This window comes from Corvus cornix, chromosome 24 (assembly GCF_000738735.6).
Source record: "Corvus cornix cornix isolate S_Up_H32 chromosome 24, ASM73873v5, whole genome shotgun sequence".
NCBI lineage: Eukaryota > Metazoa > Chordata > Aves > Passeriformes > Corvidae > Corvus > Corvus cornix.
In genome coordinates, this window is record NC_046353.1 from 2,697,904 (window position 1) to 2,725,399 (window position 27,496).

At 54.2% G+C, this 27,496-nt stretch overlaps 3 protein-coding genes and 1 long non-coding RNA gene across 8 annotated transcripts in view; 2 read left to right on the top strand and 2 right to left on the bottom strand.

Moving 5' to 3' along the window:
• Positions 1–4,689: 4,689 nt before the first annotated feature.
• Positions 4,690–6,381, bottom strand: LOC109145225. The gene is made up of 2 exons (XR_002046504.2): positions 5,738–6,381; positions 4,690–5,000 (listed from the first exon to the last, which is right to left on the bottom strand). It is a non-coding gene; the product is annotated as an uncharacterized LOC109145225 (long non-coding RNA).
• Positions 6,382–6,804: 423 nt separating this feature from the next.
• SC5D (sterol-C5-desaturase) lies at positions 6,805–10,275 on the top strand. Its single transcript, XM_039564986.1, has 5 exons — positions 6,805–6,911; positions 7,529–7,746; positions 8,108–8,240; positions 8,683–8,783; positions 9,052–10,275. Exons 2-5 carry the CDS (start codon positions 7,537–7,539, stop codon positions 9,514–9,516), a joined length of 909 nt encoding a protein of 302 aa, XP_039420920.1. The 5' UTR covers positions 6,805–6,911; positions 7,529–7,536; the 3' UTR covers positions 9,517–10,275.
• A 4,341-nt stretch (positions 10,276–14,616) lies between these two features.
• Positions 14,617–27,496, top strand: part of SORL1 (sortilin related receptor 1) — a 46,482-nt gene continuing 33,602 nt past the window's right edge. Inside the window, exons 1-7 of one of the 2 annotated variants that reach the window (XM_039564836.1) lie at positions 14,617–14,710; positions 23,218–23,334; positions 23,625–23,750; positions 24,028–24,189; positions 24,903–24,970; positions 25,243–25,423; positions 27,303–27,404. In XM_039564836.1, coding sequence (XP_039420770.1) covers positions 23,245–23,334; positions 23,625–23,750; positions 24,028–24,189; positions 24,903–24,970; positions 25,243–25,423; positions 27,303–27,404 — 729 coding nt within the window. In that variant the 5' untranslated portion in view covers positions 14,617–14,710; positions 23,218–23,244. The remainder of the gene's footprint in view (positions 14,711–23,217; positions 23,335–23,624; positions 23,751–24,027; positions 24,190–24,902; positions 24,971–25,242; positions 25,424–27,302; positions 27,405–27,496) is intronic. The other variant, XM_039564837.1, reaches the window with a different exon arrangement.
• The window catches only part of LOC104692108, a 95,025-nt gene continuing 88,071 nt past the window's right edge, over positions 20,543–27,496 (bottom strand). For 2 of the 4 annotated variants that reach the window (XR_005603625.1, XR_005603626.1), the window contains 4 exons: positions 25,182–26,861; positions 24,889–25,035; positions 23,066–23,255; positions 20,543–20,619 (listed from right to left, as the gene is read on the bottom strand). Coding sequence is in view for 1 of the 4 variants with exons in the window: in XM_039564835.1 (XP_039420769.1) it covers positions 26,698–26,861 (164 nt within the window). In the remaining 3 variants the exon portion in view is untranslated. Of the gene's footprint in view, positions 20,620–23,065; positions 23,256–24,888; positions 25,036–25,181; positions 26,862–27,496 lie in introns of those variants that run through there. The other 2 variants (XR_005603627.1, XM_039564835.1) reach the window with 2 other exon arrangements.

Below are 27,496 nucleotides of genomic sequence, written 5' to 3' on the forward strand. Positions count from 1 at the left end.
GAATTTCTCCCCAAAATCCCACTGAACTCTGCCAACTTTACCCTGAAGCAGAGCTGGCTTTTGCTACTTGAAATCCAGACTAGTCTGTAAGACCGGGCCTTGGACGTCAAACTCTCTTTGATCTTAATCTCTTCAGGTTGTAATTTAATGTTTTGAAATCAACCTAATCACATGCAGAAGCCTAATTAGCAACTGTCAGATGGCCCAGGGTAAATCCAGCCATGTGGGCTCAGTTGGGATGATGCAAACCTGACTTCAAGGCTTTCAAATGCTGCAGCTGTGTTTAAAAGGCAAAACAAGGGGAAAAAAACCCCAAAACTCTCCCTAAACTCAACATTCCAACTACTTTTGGGGTTTTTTTTCAGACTTTTGGCTAATTTAGGCCAAATTTATTAAAGACTGATTATTTAGTTGTGTACTGACGATGATTAAAACCTAACCCTGGGTGCTGTGTGCTGTTAATGATTGCCAGCCCAATAAAACCTTCAAGTTTCAAACTGTGTTGGTGTTTTAAATCCATCCAAAATCTGCAGCTTCAGAACGTGAAGGGGTGGGGGACAGAGGGCCACTGAGATTCAGCCAGAAGAGATGGAGCTGGAGAGCTTTGTCCTGCTCCAAAGGCACAGGGATTTCATCATCCCCACTTCAAACCGGGCCCAGGAGGAGCTGATGACCAGGGCAGGGCCAGGGAGCTTTGTCAGGAATGATTTATGGTGGCCCCAAGTCACCCAAATGAGCCAGAGAAACCCCACATTTTAATGGCTGACCACAAGTAACCCCAAAAATGACCTAAAGTAACCCAAAAAATTACTGGAGAGAGTGAGTTTGAATTCTAACAACCCCGATGACCTATAGTAACCGCAAATCTTAATGGTTGACCTCAAGTAACCCCCAAAATGACCTAAAATAACCCCAAATATTTCTGGAGACAGTGAGTTTGACCTCAAGTAACCCCAATGACCTATAGTAACCCCAAATCTTAATTGCTGACTTCAAGTAACCCCAAAAATGACCTAAAGAAACCCCAAAAATGACCTAAAGTAACCCCAAATTTTTCTGGAGAGAGTGAGTTTGACCTCTAATAACCCCAATGACCTAAGGTAACCCCAAATCTTAATTGGTGACCTCAAGTAACCCCAAAAATGACCCAAAATAACCCCAAAGTTTTCTGGAAAGAGCGAGTTTGACCTCAAGTAACCCAATGACCTAGAGTAACCCCAAAAATGACCTAAAATAACCCCAAATTTTTCCTGATAGACTGAGTTTGACCTCAAGTAACCCCAGTGACCTATAGTAACCCCAAATCTTCATTGCTGACCTCAAGTAACCCCCAAAATGACCTAAAGTAAACCCAAAATGACATAAAGTAAACCCAAAATTTTCTGGAGAGAGTGAGTTTGACCTCTAATAACCCCAATGACCTAGAGTAACCCCAATGACCTATAGTAACCCCAAATCGTCATTGTTGACCTCAAGTAACCCCAAAAATGATCTAAAGTAACCCCAAAAATGACCTAAAGTAACCCCACAGTTTTTTGGAGACAGTAAGTTTGACTTCAAGTAACCCCAATGACCTAAAATAACCCCAATGACCTCTAGCAACCCCAAATCTTAATTGGTAACCTCAAATAACCCCAAAAATGACCCAAAGTAACCCCAAAAAGGACCTAAAATAACCCCAAAGTTTTCTGGAAAGAACGAGTTTGACCTCAAGTAACCCCAATGACCTAAGGTAACCCCCAATCATCATTGCTGACCTCGAGTAACCCCAAAAATGACCTGAAATAACCCCGAAGTGTCCTACAGTAAACCCAAAATTTTCTGGAGACAGTGAGTTTGACCTGTAATAACCCCAATGACCTATAGTAACCCCAAATCTTAATTGTTGACCCCAAGTCACCCCAAAAATGACCTAAAGTAACCCCAAATTTTTCTGGAGAGAGTGAGTTTGACCTCTAATAACCCCAATGACCTCAGGTAACCCCCCAAATCTTAATTGATGACCTCAAGTAACCCCAAAAATGACCCAAAATAACCCCAAAGTTTTCTGGAAAGAGCGAGTTTGACCTAAAGTAACCCAATGACCGAGAGTAACCCCAAAAATGACCTATAGTAACCCCAAATTTTTCCTGAGAGAGTGAGTTTGACCTCAAGTAACCCCAGTGACCTATAGTAACCCCAAAATGACCTAAAGTAAACCCAAAATTTTCTGGAGACAGTGAGTTTGACCTATAATAACCCCAATGACCTATAGTAACCCTAAATCTTAATTAGTGACCTCAAGTAACCCCAAAAATGACCTAAAATAACCCCAAATTTTTCCTGAGAGTGAGTTTGACCTAGAATAACCCCAGTGACCTATAGTAACCCCAAATCTTCATTGGTGACCTCAAGTAACCCCAAAATGACCTCGAGTAACCCCAAAAATGACCTAAAGTAAACCAAAAATGACCTAAAGTAACCCCAAAATTTTCCGGAGAGAGTGAGTTTGACCTCTAATAACCCCAATGACCTAAAATAACCCCAATGACCTATAGTAACCCCAAATCTTCATTGCTGACCTCGAGTAACCCCAAAAATGACCTAAAGTAACCCCAAAAATGACCTAAAGTAACCCCAAATTTTCCTGAGACAGTGAGTTTGACCTCTAATAACCCCAATGACCTAAAATAACCCCAATGACCTATAATAACCCCAAATCTTAATTATTTTGGGTTTCTTGTGGTCAAACTCATTCCCTACAGCGCACTTTGGGGTTACTTTTCATATTTTTGGGGGTTACTTGAGGTTAAGAATTAAAACTCGGGGGTTACTCGAGGTCATTGGGGTTACTAAAGTTCAAACTGCTCTCTCAGGAAAAATTTGGGGTTACTTTAGGTCATTTTTGGGGTTATTTTAGGTCATTTTTGGGGTTACTCGAGGTCAGCAATTAAGATTTGGGGTTACTCTAGGTCATTGGGGTTATTAGAGTTCAAACTCACTCTCTCAGAAAAATTTGGGGTTATTTTAGGTCATTTTTGGGGTTACTTGAGGTCAGCAATGAAGATTTGGGGTTACTATAGGTCATTGGGGTTACTCTAGGTCAAACACACTCTCTCAGAAAAATTTGGGTTTACTTTAGGTCATTTTGGGGGTTACTATAGGTCATTAATTAAGATTTGGGGTTACTATAGGTCATTAGGGTTACTTGAGGTCAAACTCAGGAAAAATTTTGGGTTATTTTGGGTCATTTTGGGGGTTACTTGAGGTCAGCAATTAAGATTTAGGGTTACTCTAGGTCATTTGGGTTACTTGAGGTCAAACTCACTGTCTCCAGAAAAATTTGGGGTTACTTTAGGTCATTTTTGGGGTTATTTTAGGTCATTTTTGGGGCTATTCGAGGTCACCAATTAAGATTTGGGGTTACTAAAGGTCATTGGGGTTACTCTAGGTCAAACACACTGTCTCAGAAAAATTTGGGGTTACTCTAGGTCATTTTTGGGGTTACTTGAGGTCAGCAATGAAGATTTGGGGTTATTCTAGGCCATTGGGGTTATTTTAGGTCATTGGGGTTACTCTAGGTCAAACACACTCTCTCAGGAAAAATTTGGGGTTACTTTAGGTCATTTTTGGGGTTATTTTAGGTCATTTTTGGGGTTACCTGAGGTCAACAATTAAGATTTGGGTTTACTATAGGTCATCGGGGTTAATAGAGGTCAAACTCTCTCTCTCAGGAAAATTTTAGGGGTTATTTTGGGTCATTTTGGGGTTACTTGAGGTCAGCAATGAAGATTTGGAGTTACTCTAGGTCATTTGGGTTACTTGAGGTCAAACTCACTCTCTCAGAAAAATTTGGGGTTACTTTAGGTCATTTTTGGGGTTATTTTACGTCATTTTTGGGGTTACTCGAGGTCACCAATTAAGATTTGGGGTTACTAAAGGTCATTGGGGTTACTCTAGGTCAAACACACTGTCTCACAAAAATTTTGGGTTACTCTAGGTCATTTTTGGGGTTACTTGAGGTCAGCAATGAAGATTTGGGGTTACTATAGGTCATTGGGGTTATTTTAGGTCATTTGGGTTATTAGAGGTCAAACTCACTCTCTCCAGAAATCTTTGGGTTACTTTCGATCATTTTTGGGGTTACTTTAGGTCATTTTGGGGTTATTTGAGGTCACCAATTAAGATTTGGGGTTATTCTAGGTCATTGGGGTTACCAGAGTTCAAACTTGCTCCCTCCAGGGCACTTTGGGGTTACTTCAGATCACTGGGATCACTTGGGATCGATTTCTCCCTCTTTGGGGACCGGCTTTGATCATTTCACTTCTCCCAATGTGTTTATTCCCCCCATGCCAATTTCAGAAGTTTTCATCCTTTCCATCCCCCTCTGGTTTGTTCTCTGATTCCTTCTCCTTAGGATTCCTCCTCTCATTTGAACTGCTGGGGTTTTTTTAGGATTTACCATTTCTCTTGCTTTGGGATTCAAGGAAATGTCGTTTCATCTCTCCACATCTCATCCAGCCTCTCTGAGCCATCAGCCTTCCACAACAAATTTAGGATTTCTGTCATTCTCTGACTCAGACTTTCACCCTACATTTGTGAACATCAGCAGCATCACCCCATCAAAAAAACCATTTATTTTGCTGGAAGCCACACCAGCATCAAGAACAATAAAAATATCTCTGTGTTCTGATAAGAATGGCAAACAAGACTGATTCATATTATTTTTTATTGAGAAATAATAATTATGTGTAAGTTTTTCCCCTGCTGAACCTGATTTTGAACTTGGACCAAATATTTCCCCCACCTGAGCCCAAATCCATTTTATTTTAATGGTTAAATACAGATGATTCCAGAAGGAATGAAAGTTCTGGCCTGGATTTCCTCATCGAGCAATCACGTATTTTTCCTCCACCATCTTTCCATATCAATATCCTGCATCTGTCCCAGATGGATAAAAATGTGCATCAAACATGTGGAATATCCACTTCTGGAGCCCCAAATATAGGAAAGACCTGGACCTGTTGGAGAGATGATGACAGAAAATACATTCTCAAACATCTCCCAGTGTCCCTGCACCAGCCAAGCCACCCTGGCCTTTGTTTTAGTTTTGTTTTGTGTTTATTCATTTTAAAGCACTGCAGGGAAACAGCACAAGGTTTAAAGCCAAGTGAAATGGTTTGTGCTGCCCCTGAAAGAAAGTGGCCACAGGGACTTGGTGGTGATTTTTTTTCTGTTGAAATTCCATTTGTAAACATGGTTAGTATAGAAATAACAGGAATAACTACAGCTTTACCAGTGGAAACGACTTTAAGTCAAGATATAACTTTTTTATTCAGCTGCCTTGCCAAAAAGCCCCGCTGGAAATTGTTTTCCCCCTGGTCTCTGTCCTACACTTGTCTGTCTGTATTTATGCCACCAGCAGCTCATAAATAACAGATGGGACTCAGATTTCCTCACAAATCAGAGTTTCTATCAAAAACCTCTGCTTTTAACACCTATAACTTCAACAAAATAGAATCTTCTGGACTGACTTTTTTATTCTGAAGTTTTCCTTAAGTTCTACTGGGAAAACAGTCAAAAGAACTGACTGTATCTTAATAAAAATAAGCATGGGGGGTACAATATTTGCTGGTGTTGGGAAAAATCCCATGATTTTAGTAGCTGAGGCAATGTCAGGAATACAGTTTGGTGAATCACTCCATCCCTCCCTCCCAGATTTTTAGAGTAGAATTCCACAAGGAGACTTGGTACAGACCGTGTCCCAGCTTTCCCAGCGCTGTGCAGGCAGGAAATTCCCAAGGAGGCAGGAATTTGGGTAGAGAGATGAGCAGGAGATGATTTGAGGCCAGGCCTTGCTGTGCTTCTCTGCTGGAGTCCCCATCCCAGGCCCTGGAGGTGGAAAGGTGTGACCTCGAGGGAGGAAAAGAGATGCATTACCTGGGGAAAACTCAGGGGAAAACTCCGGGAAACTGGAGTGGGAGAGAGAAGGTGGGTCTGGAGACTGAGTAAAAGCTGCTGCAGAGAAAACTGGGGGGAAATGGGGAAAAAAAAGCAGTAATTTTAAGAAAAAGGGTTACAAACTGTCTGCGAGCGTGGGGAGGCACAGGGTGCCCAGAGCAGCTGTGGCTGCCCCATCCCTGGGAGGGTCCAAGGCCAGGCTGGAGCACCCCGGGATAGCGGAAGGTGTCCCCGCCCGTGTCCAGCGTGAAAACGGACGGTCCTTAAGGTCCCTCCCAACCCAGACTGCCACCAGGGATGTACCCCCGCCATCCCGACCGAGGGGACAGCAGGCAAGGGGCCGGAGCGGCCACAATTCCCCCTCTGGCAGCGCTCGGAGGCACCGGGGAGGGACCGGGGAGGCACCGGGGAAGGCACCGGGGGAGGGACCGGGGGAGGCACCGGGGGGAGGCACCGGGGAGGACCGGGGGAGGCACCGGGGAAGGCACCGGGGAAGGCACCGGGGGAGGCACCGGGGGGGCACCGGGGGGGCACCGGGGGAGGCACCGGGGAAGGCACCGGGGGAGGCACCGGGGGAGGCACCGGGGGAGGGACCGGGGACGGACGGGGGAGGCAGCGGGGAGGGACCGGGGAGGGATCGGGGGAGGCACCGAGGGAGGCACCGGGGAGGGACCGGGGAGGGACCGGGGGAGGCACCGGGGAGGCAGCGGGGGAGGCAGCGGGGGAGGCAGCGGGGGAGGCACCGGGGGGGCACCGGGGGAGGCACCGGAGCTCCGCATATCCCGCTCCCGGCCACGCCCCAGGCCACGCCCACTCCCCCGATTCCTCCAGGCCACGCCCCCGCCACGCCCCATTTTCACTGACGTCACCGTCCGAGGTCGCGCGAGCGCCTCCGCCGGTGACGTCACGTGGCGCTACCGGGCGGCCCCGCCCCCGCTCCCGCCCCGCGCCGCTCCGGGACCGTCGGGCAGGTAACGGGGTACGGGGTACCGGGGGTACGGGGTACCGGGATTTGGGGTCACGGAGAGGGGGACACCGCCGGCAGGGCCCCCGCTGGCCGCTGCGCTCGCCGCGAGCGTCACCGTCCCCCTTTCCAGCACCCCTCGGTTGCTTCCCCGCCGCTGGCCGTGCCACCTGCGGCTCCCAAACACAGTGACCCCTCCCCACCCTTGGCCACCCACCCTGCCCGGGGACCCCCGAGGAGCGCTGCGGGAATCGCCCCGCGGGGCACGGAACGGAGCCCCATGTGCTGCCCCAAAAAGGGTTTTGCTCCCCAGACCCGCATCCCGCTGTCACCCGTCCCGCTGCCACCCACATCCTGCTGCCCCCTGTCATAAATGCCCCCTCCCACAGCAGCAGAGCCCATAATTAGGCGAGCCTCCCACTTCTGCGTCTTCTGGCTTTACACCCACAACCTGCATCTCCCAGACTTGCTTCCCAGTCCCGTCTAAGGTGATCCAGAGGGATGGACGACATCCCCACCCTGCCACCCCCCTGCCCACAACCTGGCGGGCACCCGATTTCCCGTGCCCCTATGGCCCCAGAGAGGGACGTATTTGAGCAGTCGCACCAACTCTTTTTCCTGCAGGAGCCACCATGGATCTGGTCCTGGAAGCCGCTGACCGGCACCTCCTGACGCCCTACGTGTACCCGGCGGGGTGGCCCGAGGGCGAGCCCTGCCGCCAGCTCCTCAGCCTCTTCGTCATCACCAACCTGGGGGCCCTCGCCCTCTACCTGCTCTTTGGCACCCTCAGCTACTACTTCATCTTCGACCACGAGCTCAAGAAGCATCCCCAGTTCCTGGAGGTGGGTGCACCCTGGGGACTCCTCGCCCAGGGGTCGTGGCAGCATCCCCCTCGCCATCCTCCTGTCCACTCCAAATGTCACGTGCCAGTGTTGTGGCACAGGCTGTCCCTACTGTCACAACCAGCCCTCTCAGCCTGCTGTTGCCCTTGACCATCCCTGACCAGACACAAGTGCCACAACCCAGTGTGAGCCCTGCCCCAAGCACAGCTGTCCCCAAATGAGCAGCACGCTGCATCCCACACCATGGCACGGATGCCACGACAAAGGGGTGGCCATGATGCCATCCTTCTCTGCCTCATGAGGAGCATTGGGGTTCTCAGATGTCCCCTGTGCCCCTGATCCCTCTTGCCATGCCCCACAGAACCAGGTGAGCCGGGAGATCGCCTACGCCCTGCGCTCCCTGCCCTGGATCAGCGTCCCCACCGTCGCCCTGTTCTTCGCCGAGGTGCGGGGCTACAGCAAACTCTACGACAACATCGAGGACTCCCCTTATGGTGAGTGACCTCCCTGCACCCCCTGCCACAGCAGCACCCTCTCCCCACCTGGGCCACCTCCCTCAACCCCCATTTCTCCCAGTGATGACCCCAAGAAATCCTCCTGGGTACATCCTGTCCCAGGCTATCAGCCAAAATCCCAAGTTCTCTTTAGGGCAGGCACCCATACACCCTCACTGGGGGTTGTGTCCCCCTGCTTGACACACTCCTCCCTCCGCCAAAGAGATCCCTCCCTTCCCTGGGCATGGCTCCCAGTGACTCCCAGTGAAACCTGACTCACTTGCCCTGAGTCACAGGGGAAAGCCTGACGCTCTCACCTCAGTGGGGCAGAACCTGACACGACTCAGATATGTCTCCCACCATGAGGACCATTGTGGAGGCCCTTACAGCCTCCTGATGCCCACATGTGCCACCTCTAACACCCCTGTCCCCCTCCCCCCAGGCTGGTCTGGCGTGTTCCTCAGCATGCTGTCCTTCCTCTTCTTCACCGACATGGGCATCTACTGGATACACCGTGGTCTCCACCACAAGCTGTTCTATAAGGTATGGGACAGGACAGGGGGCTCTGGACAAGAGTCCTTGTCCCACTCTGGGGGACCTGTCCAAGATGCTCCTCCCAGGGAATGCATGCTCGGGTGGGAATGGCTGAACCAGGTGTCACCATGTGATGGGAGCTGAGAGCCCTTTAGGGCTCATGTCCCCTGCTCAGTTTGGGTGGTGATGGCCCAAAAAGCATCCCCTGGGGCTGTGAATCTGCCTGGAGGACCCCCTGAAAGGGTCCACCCTGACTGACAGCCCCCTGTCCCCGCAGCGCTTCCACAAGCCCCACCACCTGTGGAAGATCGCCACGCCCTTCGCCAGCCACGCCTTCCACCCCGTGGACGGCTTCATGCAGAGCCTGCCCTACCATGTGTACCCCTTCCTCTTCCCCCTGCACAAAGTCACCTACCTGGGCCTCTACATCTTCGTCAACGTCTGGACCATCTCCATCCACGACGGCGACTACCGCGTGCCGCGGCTGCTGCGGCACGTCATCAACGGCTCTGCCCACCACACCGACCACCACCTGTACTTCGACTACAACTACGGGCAGTATTTCACCCTCTGGGACAAGATTGGGGGTTCCTACAAGAGCCCCACGTCCTTCGAGGGCAAAGGCCCCCACGATTACTTGCGCAAGCTCCGAGAGAAAGACTCGGGAGCGTCCAACGGCGTCGCGGCCTCTAAGAAAGACCAGGGAGCGTCCAACGGCGTCGCGGCCTCCAAGACCGAGTAGGCTTCCTCCAAGTGTGTCCCTTCTCTGGCTGGATCTTGTCCCATCCCTCACCAGCCACCCAAGACTGTTTTCCACGGACAAAGAGCCCCTGTCCCTGATGATGTGACCAGCGTGGGGTGATTTTTGGTGAGCGTCCGACCTGCCCCGATGCCAAAACGGCGGCGTCCGGCTTCGCTCCACACCACAGGTCTGCCCTGTTTTTCCTACTGCTTCCCCTCCCAGCTCCCTTTGGATCTCTGCTAAGGTTCCTGCGCTGCTTTAGTGCTGTGCTGATGCTTTACCAGAAGAGTAACATGGCACAAATAGAACAGTAACGTGGCACAAATTACCGTGACTCGTGGCAGGGTCTTCATTTGTCTGCTGCGCCCCTTTGTCGATGATTCATTGCTCCCATCGTGGTGTCCATCGGGACGAGCTGTATTTTGGAAAAAAACCTTACCTTTTGGAGGTGGGGCGGCTTCTCCTGATGGCTCCCTTGGTGGGACTTCTTGCACTCAACCTCCTTCCTCTTGCCCGGGGATGTCCCATGGAAACATCAATGCCTGTAGGACAGAGGTGTACTTTGAGTCTTGTGGGTCCCTTCAGCTTCCTGAGAACTCTGAGGGGGAACGGAGGAGGAACAGGCACCCAGATGTGAGGGGCAGGGGCTTCTCCTCACTCGAGGGCTCCCCCCTTGAGGGCCTGTGTGTTTCCTGCTGAAATTTGGTCACCCCACCTTTGGGGTTGACCCACATTCAATAAATCTCAATTGCCAACTTGGCTGCTGTTTGGTCCCTTCTCCCTGGCTCCTGCAAAGCCTCCTGGGGCAGCCTGTTTCTGCCCTACAGCACCCATGAGGGGTTTGTCACAGACCTGAGCTGTGCTGGCAGCAAATTTGGGCTAAAACAGCAGAGGATGGGTAAAATACAGTTGGAGTGGCCAGAGCCACCTCCAGTCCCCCAAACCTCCTTAGGTTAACCACGTCCCAGTGGCACTTGTGCTTTCCCATCCCCTGGTCCCCCAGTTTCACCAGTCACTGGAGCCCTGCTGCCCTTACTGGGCACAGAGGCCCTTCTTTGAGTGCCTTGCTGTGGTGACAGCCCCTGTGCTCCCCACCCAGTCTCTGCTGTCCCCAGGCAGGAGTGGCCCGAGGCCACACCACCGCACTATGTGGCACCTGGTGAGCACAAGGGACACCTGTCCCACGTCCTGCCAGCACAGTGCCCCGCCTGGGCCATGCTCTACTTTCATCTGCCCATCCCAACTCGCTCTCCCCACCTGGACAGGACCCCTGACCTCTGTTTGCTGATTAACCTGGGGCCTGGAGCGCTGCCCAGGGCCCCGATCAAACACGGTGACAACATCACTGACCTTGGCCAGCCACGGGCCTGACTCCCAATCCACATGAGACCCTTGGGAAGAGCCCCAGGCTTCTCATCACCCCATCCTTTCACCTTTGCTGAGCCTAATGCCTGGGCACCCCATCCTGGGCAGCTTCGGGACAGACACTGACCCTCGGCAGCTGGGTCCTTGCAGGGAAGTAAAATCCAATGGATGAAATGCCATCACTCCTGGTGCCCAGTGCACCCTCCCACGGTCCTAATGCTGGGCACCTGGCATTCCCACCGGGATGGATCTGCAGTACCCCAAAGCCCGGGGACAGGGAGAGCGTGTCCTGCCGGTCACACAAGGCTGCCGGCACAGGACGCGTCCCCCGCCGTGGCCTTGGGGCACTGTAGCGCGGAGAGCAGCAGCTCTGGCTCTGCTCCCCTGATGCTGCTGTTGCCACAAGATGGGGATGTTGCTCACGACAGCCATCGCTGGAGCTGCACCTGCGTGGATGCCCTTCCTCCTCCTCCTCCTCCTCGTTCCCCCAGCGTGGGGCAGGAGCAGCTTTGCCGCTGCTTCTCTTACAGGACACACACGGGGTGTCCCTACGCCCGTTCCATGAGCCCATTCCCCACGTTTTTCCTGACACCGGAGCCTTTGCTGCTGATTTGTCTGCAACATCTTCCCTGTCCCACCCCACACGGGGCATTTTCTTCCCTCCTTTCAGCCCCCACACGATGCTCTGCCACACATCAGGGCAGGGCACATTCGTACCACACACTGAACATCCTCCTGAGAGAGACCCCAGCACACAAAGTGACCCCTGGGGTGTGAATGCAACAACCGGGTGCCTCTGACACAGCCCTGAGCCCTGCAGGAAACCCTACAACCATCATCATCCTCTGAGGAAGGCTCTGAGACCAAGGCCATGAATGGGGTGATGTCTTTGGCTCTTGTCCCTGGCATCCCTCTTTTGCTCCCTGACTCATCTCCAGCAACAAGCAATGGTTCCTTTAAGCAGCTTTGCTGTCTCAGTGAGGCTTTGTGGGGAATGGCTGTTGCAGCCCCTCAGTCCCCTAAACCCTCTGGGACCTCTAAAGCTGAGACAGGGAAAGGTCTCGAGGAAGAGGGGAAGGAAAACCAGGGGGCCAGGGGCTCCTTGCCTTGCTCTTGGAGTTCACAGCTTTTGCTGCTGATGAAATCCAGATGGGCCTTAAAATAAACTCTGCACTGTTCCCCTCTCCCCTTTACGTCTCTTCTCAAGAAACAAAAAATACCTTGGCAAGGGAAATGTGTGTTTCCCTGCACAAAGAAAGAGCCATTCATCTGTGAGCATTTACCAGGGCTGGGGTCACCCAGGAGATCCTGGCTAAAGCTCCCTCCCTGTGCCACCACAGGGAGCCCACAGGGGGACAGGGACCCTTCTTGGACCCTGCAAGAAGTGTGACACAAGGGCTGGGAGAGGGACAGCAAACTGCCCCACACCATTTTCCTCCATTTAGCACCTCAGCAAAGGCAGTTCCTCATTTCCTCCTATTTCTTACTCTATTCCTCATCTCCAGGTCCTTTCTGAGTCCTTCTCACCTGCCCACCACATCTGGCCCAGAGAGCAACTGGCTACAGGGATTCCCACACAGTGAGACTCCCTCACTGACTCTGCCCATACCCACGGTGACCTCCTGTCCTCCAGGGGGACATTACCCTGAGTCAAGACCTCTAAAAGCTTTATTAGGAGGGCTTATAATTGTATTGACCCGATAATTGAAACACACTAACTGGGTTTCTAAGTGAAAGCACCTCGGGGAAAGCTCTGAACAATGTTCCTGCTGTTAAGGCAAGTGAAATAAGGGGAGCCAGACTGCCTCGGGGCTGTCCATGGGATTTATAGGCTCCCATGCCTTCACTGCTGGGCCACATCCATTTTCCTTGATGGAAATGCTGGAATGGTGCACAGCATGTGAGGCAGAGGGGTTGAAAGCCATCAGTCTGTTCTCAGCACCTCGGAGACACAAGAGGCCAGAGCCTTTTCTTAGCAGCAAAATCATGCCCATAAAAACCACCTCTGGCTTAAGAGAGACAATTTGGGGCTGAGCAACAAGCACAGCTCCACTTTCCTGTCATCTCCCAGTGTCATTTGAGTCTCCTGCCTCAAATCCTTGCACCGCCTTCCCACCCCTGCGCTGGAACACCCAGAACACCCACGGAGCCCCAGGCAGCGATGGGACAAGCTGCATTCTGAAAGGGATGCACGGTGACCAGGGGAGCAGAACCAGGGGAATCCCCACACCTGGGAGTCCAGCACTTTGAGCTGCCCCAGTAAATCAGAGTCATGGCCACTGGCATCAGTCCTGTGCTGTCCCTGCATAACCAACCAAGCATCATCTCCTGCACCAGTGAGTTATGGGCATGTCAGCTATGCCAGTGTTTTATGGGAAGCACACAGCCACTGGCACAGCTCAAACCCACCCCCATGGGTGGGAGTGGTGGCAGAAAGCCCTGGAGAGACCCTGAGGGTCTCTGGCTTCCCACTCCCACCGTGTCTCGCTCACCTTCCCAACTCTGCCCAGGTAAGAAGATGGCAGAAATTGAGATAAAGGCTTCTGGAGGGCTGCCAGAATTGTACCATGGGGATGCTCTGTCACAAAAACCTGAGAAATAATTTGCACCTTTTTCACTTGACATCCATCCACACCTTCACCTTCCCATCCAGAAGTGGACTTAGCTCTTCATCACACTCAGCAGCAAGGACCTGAACCCCCATTACCATGATTTTATGGTTCACACCACTGTGATTCCATCAAACCTCAGCCCGGACAATTCCGCCACTTCCCACCAGTCCTGGGGTGTTTTAGGCCCCCACCCCGGGCTGGGGGACACACCTGCAGGATGTAAGTGGGAGGAAAAATGCGGCTCGGCTTTTTTGGGGAAAACCTCACTCCTCCCCCAGAGAGAAGCAGCTGCAGTGCTTTTATTTTATTTGAGTTTATTTTATAGAATCCCAGAATGGTTTGGGTTGGAAAGGACATTAAAGCCCATCCAGTTCAACCCTCTGCCATGGGCAGGGACACCTCCCACTATCCCAGGTTGCCCCAAGCTCTGTCCAACATGGCCTTGGACACTTCCAGGCATGGGGCAGCCACAGCTGCTCTGGGCAACCTGTGCCAAGGCCTCACCACCCTCACAGGGAAGATTTTCTTCCTAACATCCCATCTAACCCTACTCTTTACCAGTTTGAAGCCTTTCCCCTTTGCCCTGTCACTCCACACCCCCTTAAACAGCTTCATTGACTTCAACACAGTTTCCTTCCATTCCCTCTTGCTCCCTTTGACTCGATTTCTAGCTGCTTCATTCCACTTTACTCCATTTCACAGAAATTCACTTGAACTTATTTCACTCCATCTCGACGGGCACCCGAGCATCCTCCGGAGAGGGAGAAAAAGAACGAGAGGGAGGAAAATAGGAAGAGGGAGAAGAAGAAGGAGCGGAGAAGAGGGGAGGGGGCCCGAGCATCCGTGCCCGCGGGGAGCGGCGGAGGAGGGGGGGGGCTCGCAGCGGCAGCGCTGCCCATGCACATTCTCTCCGGGCGGCGGCGCGGCTGCCGCTCCGCCCGGCTCGGCTCCGCTCCTCCCGGCCCCGCTCCGCTCCGCCCGGCCCCGGCGGCACGAACATGGCGACACGGAGCTCTGGCGGGGCCGGCCGGGCCGCCCCGCTCCCCCGCCGGCTGCTGCCGCTGCTGCCGCTGCTGCTGCTGCTGCCGGCGGCCGCGGGCTCCCGCTCGCCGCTGCTGCTGCTCCGCGCCCCGCCGGCCCCCGCAGCCCCCGCAGAGCCCCCGCGGGGCCGCCGCGCCGCGCCGCGCCCGCCCGAGCCCATCCAGGTGTACGGACAGGTGAGCCCGCACCGGCCGTGGGGAGGGGGACACGCGCGCGGCTCGCCCCCCCCGGAGGGTCTCCGTCCACCGCGCTCCATCCATCACCCCCCTCTCCCCATCCTCCCGCGGGGGTCGCGGCGCGTCCCGCCCGGGGAAGGGTCGGTGCGTGGGTGCGCGGCTCTGTGAGAACAGCGCGGGTTTAGGCGCTGCTGGCGCCTGCCCTCGGCTCTCCCCGCATCCCCGGCTCCCCCAGAGCCGGCTCGCCGCGGTCACGTTCGCGGTGGTACTTGCGGGCTCGTTCCCGGCGAGATGCGCTCCCAGCGGGATCAGCCAAGGGCACGCGGCGGGGATTCGGGCCGGGCATCCCCGCCGCTGAGAGCCGGGAAGGGACGGCGAGTCCCCGCGGGCGAGCGCCGGGGCAGCGGCGCCTCCAGGGATGCTCGCGGTGGGAGCCGGGCACGGAGAGGTGACGCCGGGGAAGACATGGCTATTGGCGAGGCACCGCGTCCTTCCCCGCGAGAAGGGCTGCTCTGCGTGTCTGAGCCATCCTCTACTGATCCTTGGAAAAGAAGGGGAGCGGAGTTGCTCTTTGCAGGAAAATACAGAAACTGCTTTTTCTGAAAGTACCCCTGCTCGGGCTCGATTCACTGGCAAGTTTTGCCATGAGGGCTCCCCCTCACCCCCTCTTTTCCATCTCTTTTTGGGGGGGGATGACAAATTACACTCGGACTTTCAGCTGTGGAAAGCTTCAGCCTTAAAGGTTCTACTTGATTTTTGATGTCCCCACATGCTGGATTAGATTTCGCTGCCCTACTTGTTCCTCCTTGCTGACACTGCCTGTGTCCCCATCACGTGCCCAACATGCTGGTGGGGGGGGGGGACCAGCCCACGGAGGGACATGGCACACTTGAGGAGAGGCTTCGAGCCTTCAGTGGCATCTGAAGGATAGTGCTTTCCCCCGGGGTGCTCTATAATTTCCCCTTTTAGCTACTCGTAGGATGAGAAGGAGCCGGTCATGAGGCAGGGCCAGCCCTGGAGCTGCTGGAGGGGCACATGCAGGGCTGGTGCTGCTCCTAAAGCCCTTCTGTTCCCTTGTTTAGGGAAAAGCTGCTCCTCCTCCCCTTGAAAATCTGCTTCGCCTCCTCTACCTCCTCAGCGTTTGGCTGTTTTTAGCATAACACAGCTACCCCATTTTAGAAGAAAACATGACACTTGTCTCTTATCTATGGAGAGACATTGGTGGCACTTTCCCTTCTGTCTCCCCGTGCCTTCCATCCAGCCCACCTGCCAGGTAGAGGGCTGCTCTTGCAGGAATGTCCCTGTCACCTGGGCACGGAGCTGCAGATCCAGGAGGGTGCAGTAACCCTGTCTCCATCTGGGACAGGACTAATAGGAAGCAGTGGGAGTTCAACAGTTTGCCATTGTTTGGGCTTTTCTCACTGCCTCAAGCTTCCAGAGGGGATTTGCCTGGAGAGTGGAGTTGCTCTCACTGGCAGCAAAGCACACAGCACCCATTCCTTCCTCTGCTTTGGGGCAAATTTTACAGCCCAGATGCATCACCAGGAAGAGTTGTTTGATATTAAACAACAGTCCTGAGTTCTCCCAAGTGCTGCAGTGCTTTAAATCAGGGGTCTGTTTTAATAAAAGGGACCAGAGGGAGCCCGTGTGTCCTAGGCTGCATTACAGATCTGACCACACAAGTCACTAATGCCCGGGAAGCCGGAAAAGCTGTGCAGCACCGTGCTCAGGGGTCTCGTGCCTGGTCACAAGCACCCAACAAGCCCCATGACCTCCCTCCCCCAGCTCTCCGGCACTCCAATCCCAGCAGAAAATCGTGCAGTCAAAGCACTCCTCTCTCAGGGACATCAGCATAAGGGGCAGTGCTTGGACCGAGCATCCTCATGCCGTGTCACTGCAGTCCCTTTTCTGGGACACATCCCACTCCCGTGCCTTTGGCAGGTCACTTGGCCATATGCTACGCTCTGGCTCGTGCCCCAAAACTCCCTGCCCTTCCCTGGCTCTCGACAGTGGCCCTGAAACAGGCTGGTGGTTCAGCTGAGGGCCCAGGCTCAGCTCAGGGGTGCAGGAGAGCGGGGTTTGCTGCTGGTGTGGGTGATGACATCAGGGGAGCAGAGGGAGGCATGCACCGCTCTGTCTGGAACCAAGCAGGGGAAGAACATCCAAACCCTTTGTAGCTCCTCAGCAGCCAAACTCCGCTTACTCAGCACTGTCAGGAACAGGCCTGGAGCCCTCTTGCCTTGGACACCAAAGCGCAAGCACAGGATGTTGCTTGGATTCTTTATCTGGACCCTCACTGCTGATCACATCCTTGCCGGGCAGGCTGCAGCAAAACTTTCCAGGAACATCACCAAATAACAGGACCAGCAGCCTAACCCCCTCTGTGGCTTTTCCTTGGTTTTTCTGACTCTGCAGCAGCAGCAATCAAGAGACTGAAACCCCGACTCTGGCGTCCGTCAGCTCCGAGACAGAGCGGGTTTTGTTCCCTTGCACAGCCCTCACCTCCATGGGATTGTTGGTGAGGGTTACAATGGACAGACTGTTTGAAGCAGGCACTGACACGAGACAGGACTTTTCTAGGATGCCACTGACAGCAGAGAAGCATCGCCAGGGCAAGAAAACTTCACCCCCTGGGGGCCAGCAGGGCTCCCTGAACCCTTTCCTCAAGCACGGCACCTCACCCTGCCCTCCTGCTCCTGGCACGAGCCCCCGGTCACCACCACAGTGGCTGGTCTGCCCCCCACCCTCCTGTCCCCTCACAACCTTTGTGCTCCTGCCTACATATCCCTGCTCAGACCTGGAGACAGGGCCTGGCTCCAGGATTCTCCATTTCCATGGAACCTCCCCACCATCCCACATAAATCCCGGCTGCCGGGGGTGAACCACATGGGCTGCAACAAACAGGGGAGAGAAAAGCAGCCACTTTGGCTGCCTGTGTATGTGCTGGGCTGGAGGGTGACCATGGGCACGGCTGTGTGGCGAGTGTTGTGTCATGGCTGTGACAGACAGAGAGGAAAAATGCTGGGGCAGGAGCCCAGATTGGATCTGCTGGTCCTGAGGGGGAGAAGGGAGTTATGAGAGCATTTACACTGCTAACACAGATCTGACCTTTACCTGCAGACATCCTTTGCCCTTCTTTGGAAAGGGTTTATCTAAAGCCACCCCCTAAAGCACATAGCTCACAAGAAGTCTTTGCCTTAAACTACGCTGGGACAAAAGACATCTTCTCTAAGTGTTGGTGGCTCCTGTGGCAGCCACTTCCCCTCTCTGCTGCCACTGCAAGGCTTGAGCCTCTCCCTGTGCCCATAACCTTCGTGTGGCTGTCACCTCTGTGCCTTCCTGTCCCCTGAACCAGTGTCAGGTTCTGCCCTAGCATCATTTTTCTCTTCCCCTTCTGGGGGGAGCTACTTCATTGCACCCAACCTTCCTGTTTCCTGGTGATAACCAACCCTGCCTTTGAGGAAAGCACCGAGTTTTCATCATTTCCAGGCTATTTACTATGACCTGACCTCTTATCAGCCCACCACTTGACCTTGACACTGCCAATCCCTCTGTGCTGATGGAGACCTCAGATAACCTCCTCTCAAACGTGCAAAACTGGCAGAGAGCCTTGCTCCTCTCAGGAGACAGAGATGCTCTGCAGGGCGGATGCCATCCAGCCCTGGGAGCGCAGACATCAGTCACGCTGCATCCTGCATCGCAACTGAACCATACTTAATTTTGACCTACTTTGCCAGCCTGGCAGAGCCCTTCCCAGATCAGACTTTAACCTTCTGGAGGTGCCCTGGCTGGTGACAGCATGTCCCAGCCATGTCCCTTTCTTCCTCCTTTGTGTTAGCAGGTCCCCCTCCCCGTTGCTGGGTCTTTTGTGGCCACCCTAAGAAGGTTTCCTCGCTCCTGGCATTTGCTTTTTGCCAGAGCTCGATCTCTGGAAGCCACACAGTTCCTGCTCTTGGCACCGTGGTGGCTGGGAGAGGTATTTGTGGTTTTATCCATTGTTTTTCCCCTCCAGCAGCTTCCTCTCAGATCCTGTGAGCGCTGTGGTGTCCCAGGGGCATCGCTCAAGCTTTCCAGAGCGGGAATGACAAGCTCATGGCGCACTTTAGACCTTCTCTGCCACCTTCATCCTTCATTATGGGGGAGTGGATTTCATCAGCCCTTCCCAAATCTGCTGGGGCAGCCTCCATTCCCATGACATGCCTGTCCCTCTATCAATTTAGGAGATCCCAGCTTGTTTTTGGGGTTGTTTCTGGATTGCTGTCCTGACCCCAATCTTCCCCCTCCCCTACCTTTTCCATTCTCCTGGAAACAACAGCTCAGGGAGAGCTCTCTTGGTGGTGGCAGAGAGAAAACAGCCCTGCGAGCAGATGATTTCAGTATTAACTAAATTAACGCGGGGCCTGGCGCTCTCCAAAATGAGTCACCCGTGTTTCATATCAATGATTTCAGACCCTGGCATTTTCAGTCCAAGCCACAAGCAGCGCCACGGCAGGCACAGGCTGTATTTTAAAATATCATGGCAGGGCTGGAAACAGATGCTCGGGAGCAGAGCAGAAGGTGCCGTAATGAAGCTTTAGCGGGAGCGCGCGGGGAACGCGGCGTGCCGGGAACGCAGGAGCCACCCATGGCACTCTGGGGCCGGGATCTTGCGTAAGCCCTGCCGGGGGAGGCACAGGGAATGGGGACGAAAGGCCTGGCACTTGTCCTCTGCAGCTTCCAGCGAGCTGGAATGAGGAGGAGCACGGTCAGAGCACCTTTTCTTTTTCTACCCTCTGCTATCCGGGCAGCAGCTTTGCTTCTGACCCCTTCTTCAGCCCCATCCTCATTCCCCCAGCTGCTGGGATCAAAATATTTAGCCCATTCCCCTTCTCCACGCGTGTCCTGGCAGCCCTGAAGCTGTGATCCGAGCTGATGGCAACACTTGGATGGTTTCAGCAGCCGCTCACAGCCGCAGAGGACCCTTGCTCCCTGCCAGCCTCACTTATCAAACAGTAGTAATAACTTATTAACTATTTCGAAATTCCCCGGGAACTGCATTTGTTTGTGGGTCAGTTGGAGGATGGGAAAACACCCCAGTGATCCCTAGGAATCTTTGTTCTGCACTCAGTTTTACAGCACTGAGCCTCAGCCCCTGAGCTGTCACAGTGCATCACCTCCTGAGGAATCGTGAGCACCCGGCCTGAGCTGCAGTCCCAGCCCTAGAGCTGGAGCATTAATCCTCAACAAAGCAAACCAGGGATACACACAGTGAGCTCCCAGCCCCGCTGGACACCAGGAGTAGCCCCTAATGCTGTCCTGTCACTTGTCACCGCTGTTACAAATCAGCCAGCACACGATGTTTCTGCTGGCAGCTCACCACAGCCAGCGGTGGGATTTCTGCATGGGGAAGTCACATTTCCCATGCAGAGCAGGGGCTCCAAGGCTGGGATTGAGAGTGCTCTGGGGAGGGAAGGGCTTGAGAGCAGCTCTGAGGAGCTGTTCCTGCCAGTCTCTCATCCCCTGACCACGCTGGAGCCCCGGCTTTCACATTTGTCGCGTGCCAGGGGTGAGCCACCTCCACAACCAAAATCCTCCAAACTCCAAAGCTGGGCATAGGCAACCAAGAAGGATGTGACAGAAGGGAAGCTGGTGTTTAGGTGCCAAAGAACACGGATCAGGACTCTTCTCCCAGCTCGGGGCACTCGAGGAGTCAGCACTGCACTCTACCCACCCAGGTCCCCTCAGTTACTGACAGCCATCACCTCTCCAGGCTCAGCAGGGCAACCCTCCCATCTCAGCTCCCAGACATCCCCTCTGCCAGCCCAGCCTGGAGCTGCACCCCTGAAGCTCGTACCTGCTCTTGGAGGGCAGCTCCAGGGGCTGTCTTCTTCCCATCCCATTCCTGCAGGGCATTCATTTGTTGGAAGGTGCTGTTGACAAAGAAATAAACACATAGCAAAGCTAGAAACATTAACTACATTAACTACAGCTACAAGCAGCCTCTGCTACGTCTTGGCTCCAGTTTTCCCCTCCTGGACTTCATTTGGCACCTTACATATTAGGAGGACGAATTAGAATTTCATGCATATTTCATATACACTTAATGGCTTGGCAAAGACCAAAACGCTTCCCCATTAAGTGGAATTTATGCTAAATGCTGTTTCCATTAAGCACCAGTCACTGCCTGTTCAGAGGTTACACCAGTTCCCCAGGAAGGTGTCCCCTGCTAGGGGAGGTGGGGACGCTGTGACAGTGCCACAGCAGCAGGGCAGGGTCCCTAACAGCAGCCTTATTGCAAAGCTGTTCCACAAACCCCATCCTGGCTAAAGGGACACCAGCTGCTGTCTGTGGGGTCCTGGTTGGTGCTCCCCTGAGCCATGGGGTCCCCACGGAGCTCTGAGGGGCTGCAAGGCAGCAAACACAAAACCGCACAGCTCCTAAACCCGAGCCACTGCTGTACAACCCCTTCCTGGGAGACTTACAGCATCCTTGTGCTGCCTTCTCCGGCTGCTCCAAACCTTCCTGCTGAGCACTCCTCCCTCCTACCAGGGAGCCAAACCTTGCCTGCCTCCAGTTTGCCTTTAAATAGGGGCCCTGCCATAGTGAGGCTGCCTGAGCTCACCCAGCTCCTCAGGGACTAACGAAGCTCAGCTGGCTCTCCTGAACCCAAACACGTTGCCCCTGGTTTTTGGGTTTTACTGCTCTTTCGAAGTCTCCCAAAAGGAGTCCCACTGTCTGCTTTATCTTACAAGAAGAATAGCTGTAGAGTTTTACTGCTGAGGTTCAATCAAGGTGCAGATAGGAGTCTCCTTTGGTTTTCCTGCTTTTCAAACTCCTAGTGTCTGATTTCTTGTGGGGAAAAAAAAACCAAACCAAACGAGCAGTACTATTAAAAGTGACACTGAGTAACAAACCCCTCTTGACTGAGAGGATCCAAAGGGCCAAGTTTTGTGTTCCTAACAGTGCCCAACTCCAGCCCGAGCACAGCTGGGCACCCAAAAAAGCTGCACCCAAAATAACCATCAGAGATGTCGGAGATTTAAACGGGGTTATTCTGCTTCCAGAGGAGGGGAGGGGGAGCGGGAGTGCAGAGCTGCGCTGGTTCCACACCCGAGGCTGTCTGCCGGCTGTCTCAGCGGGCAGCAGCAATTCCTCCTTCTCCGCCCTGTTTCCCTGCATCCTCAAACAGAGTGTCTTCCTTTTCATTTTTTTTTAATTTTTTTTTTTCCGGCGGGCACGCAGGGCTCCGGCTGCGTGGCTTTGTAGCTGATGCTGCTGCCTGACCTAAATCTGCGCTGCGTTCGTGGCCCGGAGCTCCGGCGGGGTTTGCCTGGTGAGGGGGTCCCTGCCCGGGCAGCCGGGGGGCACCGGGCCCGGGGGCTGCTCCCTGCCGGGGCTGAGTTCGGTTCTCTTTCCCCTCCTGTGAGCCTATTGCATAAGAGGGATTTGAGGGTTTCTGCTTGGCTCTCCCCCCCTCCCTGTTCTCGCAGAATAAAGACCTTGTTTTTCCAAGTGTTTCTCTTGCTGGAGGTTAAAGCAGCCCCTTCTTCCAGGCGGTGCTGCTCGCTGATCCCGGGGTCAGCGAGAGCTGCAGGTTATCAAGCCTAAGAAGGGCTTATCCCTGTATTTTTACAGTTTCCCGAGGCCCTGAGCTCGGGGTTAGCAGCCCTGGGCTGAGCTGTGGCGTGCGAGGGCTCAGGCACGCACGTCCTCTGCTGCAGGGAGTGGGGCACCCATCCATGGCCGAGCTGAGCTGCTGTCCCCGGCTCTCCCAGCACGCCTGCCTGTCCCTGCTCGCTGGTGACAGCCACTGAGGGTTTGTCCTGCACCTTCAGCTCCCACTGTGGTGATGCTGCAAGAGCTTCCCCATAGAAACCAGCGCTTTGCTGGCAGATACAGCACACACGGGAATAACGGCATCGTGTGTGCGCTGGAAATCGGCAGGGCCTTTGGAATTGTGGAATATCCAGAGCTGGAAGGTTCCCAGCCCCTTGCCCTGCACAGATACCCCAACAATCCCACCCTGAGAGTGCTGTCCAAATGCTCCTGGAGCTCTGGCAGCCTTGGGGCCGTGCCCATTCTCTGGGGAGCCTGGGCAGTGCCCAGCACCCTCTGGGGGAAGAACCTTTCCCTGAAATCCAGCCTAAACCTCCCCTGAAACAGCTTCCTGACAGCCCCTCGAGTCCTGTCACTGGTCACCAGAGAGAAGGCATCAGTGCCTGGCCCTCTGCTTCCCGTCAGGCAGAAAGCTGCCACTGTTTCCCTGTGGCCTCATCAGCCTGGATTTGCAAACACTTCTCAGTCCTTGGTGTGAGTTTTCATTCTCATCATCCCCCGAATCCTGTTTTTCGGAGGAAGAATAAGGGGAAAACGTACCCTTTTAGGCACATTCTGCCTACACGTTCAGGAGAGATGCTGCTTTGAATGAGTTTTCCCAAAGTCTGGTATTTCCAAGGAGGGGTGGCACGAGCGGGAGCTTGCTGTGGCTGAGGCTGTGACTCAGGGTGTCCTTTCCCTTGGTGTTGCAGGTCAGCCTCAACGATTCCCACAATCAGATGGTCGTTCACTGGGCAGGAGAGAAGAGCAACGTGATTGTGGCCTTGGCCAGGGACAGCCTGTCCTTGCTGGGTCCCAAAAACAGCGATGTAAGTAACACCCCCTGGCCCTGTCCAGGTGCACCTTCTGCTTCTGGGCCAGGCAAGGTGATGGTGGCTGCTGAGCTACAGCCTGACTTGCTCTTGTGTCCTGAGAAACAAAAAAAGGCCCACGAGTTTGGGTAGAGAGGGACAAAATAATTTAATATCCTCTGTTGCCCCATGGGCTCAAGGCATGGTCGGGAAATCTCAAAGCCTTGCAGTTTACTGAGTTTCCACCAAATCTGTCAGAAGGGAGCCCAGAACTTTGTGCTTCTCACTCTGGGGCTTCTCCTTTGCAGGTTTATGTGTCCTATGACTATGGGAAGAGCTTTAAGAAGATTTCGGAGAGGTTCAGCTTTGACGGGGGGAACAGCAGCGAGGTGGCCATCGCCCAGTTCTACCACAGCCCGGCCGACAACAAGAGGGTGAGGGCACGTGGCAGCTGGGGCTTTATCCCTGCTGTCACAGTGAGCCTGCACACCCCTTGGGCTGTCCCTGGGGCAGAGGTGGCATGTGCCAGGCACTTCTTGTATGGTTTGGTGACACTCAGAGTGTGGCGGGAGAGGGGTGGCTGGGACAGCCAAATTCTTCTCCTCCAGAGTTTGCCCTCCCAAAGGCTCCCCTGGGACATTGTCTTCATCGCTGCCAGCCTGAGCTCTGCTCTGACCTTCCCTTCTCCCCTGTCTGTCCCTCCACTCCCAGTACATCTTTGTGGACGCCTTCGCCCCGTACCTCTGGATCACCACCAACTTCTGCAACACCATCCAAGGCTTCTCCATTCCCTTCAGAGCAGCAGACCTCCTCCTGCACAGCAGGAACCCCAACCTCCTCTTGGGCTTTGACAGGTCTCACCCTAATAAGCAGGTGAGCACTTTGCTTAGGTGGGGAGCCAGCATCCTACCCCTGCCCTGCTGTGACATTCCCATGTCCCCCACAGCTGAGGGCCGCCCTGCCTTGTGCCAGGGTTCATGCTTTGGCCATTCAGGGTGTCTGATCTTGCACACAGAGCTGTCCCAAATTGGCCAGGACACTCCCTTCCCTACAGTCTCTCTTGTTCCTACCTCTGGAGAATGAGGATATAATACCTGCAGGATGGGTGTCTTACTTCCCTTCCTTTTCCTCCATCCACGCTGCTCCCGACCATATCCATCACCCCAACAATCGTGGTCATAACTCACCACAGAGCCCTGGCAGCTGAGGCAGGATGACCTCTGCAGTGTTTCATGTGGGCCTGTGGTTTGGCTTTAGGTCCTGAATAACAAATTGCTGCTTGAATACAAACACTTTTTTCGCCCTTGGGAGCTATTGGGTAAAGATTGAAAATAGTTCCAGCACATTCAGAGAGATACAGTGAGTAAAACCTGGAGGTGAAACAGTGGGAAATCCTGCTAGTAGAAGGCTAAAGGCCAGTCTTTTGCTGTTTGAGGTGTTCTGTTAGAAAGCTTGCTGCTGCTCCAGGAGCTGCTACATGAAAAGAAGTCATGAGAGTAGTCATGGATGGACACATTGGGTCTCTTGAAGGATTGGGTCTGTTTGTGTCCCACTCCCACTGGCATCTCTCACCTTTGTCGTTGCAGCTCTGGAAATCAGACGATTTTGGCCAGACCTGGATAATGATTCAGGAACACGTGAAGTCCTTTTCTTGGTACGTATTGCGTGCACCCAGCTCCTGTCTTCTCTCATTCCTCACTTCTTGCGTTGTTTGCTGCCCTGTGGGAACCAAGAATCCGGGTACCAGGGTGTGTTCCAGCCCTGCCCCTGCTCCCCTCACCGTGCGCTGTGGGGATGTGCCACAGCGGGGTGGCAAGTGACAGCCACCCACACTGGCACCCAAGGGTGTTGCCCATTCCCCCTACCCCATCTCCTTGCTCCTGCTGCCTTCTTCTCCAATCCCACCATGTCCCCTGTCCTCCCCAGGGGGGTTGAGCCCTACGACAAGCCCAGCACGGTGTACATCGAGCGGCACGAGCCCTCCGGGGCCTCCACGGTCATCCGCAGCACAGACTTCTTCCAGAGCCGGGAAAACAAGGAGATAATCCTGGAAGACGTTGAAGACTTCCAGCTCAGGGACAAATACATGTTTGCAACCAAGTCTGTGGTGAGTGACACGTGAGGAATTCACCGCCGAGGGTCGAGGATGTGGTGCAGAACCACGGTGGGCAAGAGCATCTGCCAGGGATGACGCCACTGCCTGCTGCACCTCACAGCCTTCAGAGCTCACATTTAGCTTGTCACAGAGGTGTCACCCAGCCTGCCTGGCAGCTGCCACCCCCGTGGGCTCACGCTGTCATGGACACAGCAGTGGCTGCCCGTGCCGCTCTCCCCGTGGTGTTTCCATACCCCGGCCTCCGGCAGGCTGGGCAGAAGTAGGTCAGCCTGCAGAGGGCTGGGACCTGGGAAAAACCACAGGATGGCTGGGAAGGACATCGGGGTGGGGGTGGCAGGGAAAGGGGGATGTGGCTTGGCAGCTCGGTGGTTATAGGAGGCTGCTTGTCAGAGGAGATTACCATCAAATGTGGACGAGGTCCAAGCAGCCTAATGTGCTCCAGCCTGGAAGGAAAGCTGGATTTTCAGTCTGTTTTCCTAAGAAAAGAGGATGTGGGTGAGCAAAAGGGGTCTTTTGGTCCCTCTGCAGCCGGAGCCTCCCTGTGCTTTTTACAGTTGTTGGCCAAATTTGGACAAACCTGAAAGGAAGCGAGGAAGTGTCGGTGCTTCCTCTGAGGGCAAGGCCTTTCTAGAGGATCAGAAACAGCACCAGAGGCACAAAGTCCTGATCCTTCTAGAACTGAAGGAGCAGCTTTCTTTTCAGAAGATGCTTTTCTCCCCTGCAGCTGCCATCGACTGTTTTAAGAAGGAACCTTTATTTAGGGGCGACTGCTGGCAGAACTCGGGAGGGTTTCCTAGGCAGTAAGTGATGGGTGTGTCACCTCCGGCCCCCTGAGCAGGTGTCTGACAGAAGCAGGAAGCACTTGCAGAGCAATTTCAGTTTCTCAGAAGCCTCTCTTGCAGGTAGTACAGTCTGTAACTCCCAGGGCCCGGCCCCTTGGCGCTGTGCCTGCTCTGTGGTTTGCAGGAGATTTTATCGAGGGCTCGCTGCTGGTGTTGGGTGAAATGCTGGGGGTGGTTTGTGTCTCTGCAGAGAAGCTGCTCAGCTCAGGGACAGCATCCTGAAAGGACCAAGAGGGTTTGAGCTCCATTTGGGGGTGCTTTGGAGATTTTTCTGCTTCTGGAGCACTCAGGGGCCAGCGGGCAGCACGCCTTGCTTCCTCCTGCAGCTGTAATGGCTAAACATCAATAAAATCACCCACATTCCACACCATGGCAAACGCTGCTGGGAAATACTGAGACTGAGGGAGGCTGGCTGCAAACCCCTCATTTGGGAATCACATCCTCAGGTCTGGAATGAGGCACTTGCCTCCAAGCCTGGCCGCAGCAGGGGCGGTGCTGGGGAAAGGACAGGCTGCGTGGCAGCGGCACCCAGGGCTCTGACTTCTGCTCCTTTCCGTGGGAGGCACGGTTGCTTAGTGATACAGAGCCTGGGAAAAAAAAAAAAAAAAAACAGGCCGCTTATTTTTGGAGCCTAGATCTGGGTTTAGGTCCTCACCATTGGCATCCTGTATGAAATAGGTTGCCCCCAGCTTTTTTGCTTTCTCAGCTTCGCACCGGCGCCTTTCGTTTTGCGCAAATCGGTAAAAATAGGAAGGAAAGGACAGTGTGCTCTGAGGAAAGAGGAGGAATTAAAATCAGCCTGCTGACCCCCACCCAGCTGGCCAGGAAGGGCAGTTTGTCTCCGTGCTGAGCCCTGGCTGTGGCAATTTAAACCCTGAGCGGGGATCACTGCTCCCAGCATCGGGCAGCTGCCACGCTTTGCCCACATGCAGGGAGGGGGAAGTCCCAGGCACTGGGTGATCCCAGTGGAGATCAGGGTGACCTGGGGGGTGAGAGCCCCTGCTAACGTGTCCCTGTTCTCTGCACAGCGTTTGCTTGGCAGCTCACAGCCGCCCTCGGTCCAGCTCTGGGTCTCCTTCAACCGCAAGCCCATGCGGGTGGCACAGTTCGTTACCAAGCATCCAATTAAGGTAAGTGGTGCTTCCCGAGCAGCCTCCCAGCTCCCTGCCTTGCCAAGGACACCCTGTGGCGTCAGCACCAGCTCCAGATGCTGTAGGAGGGG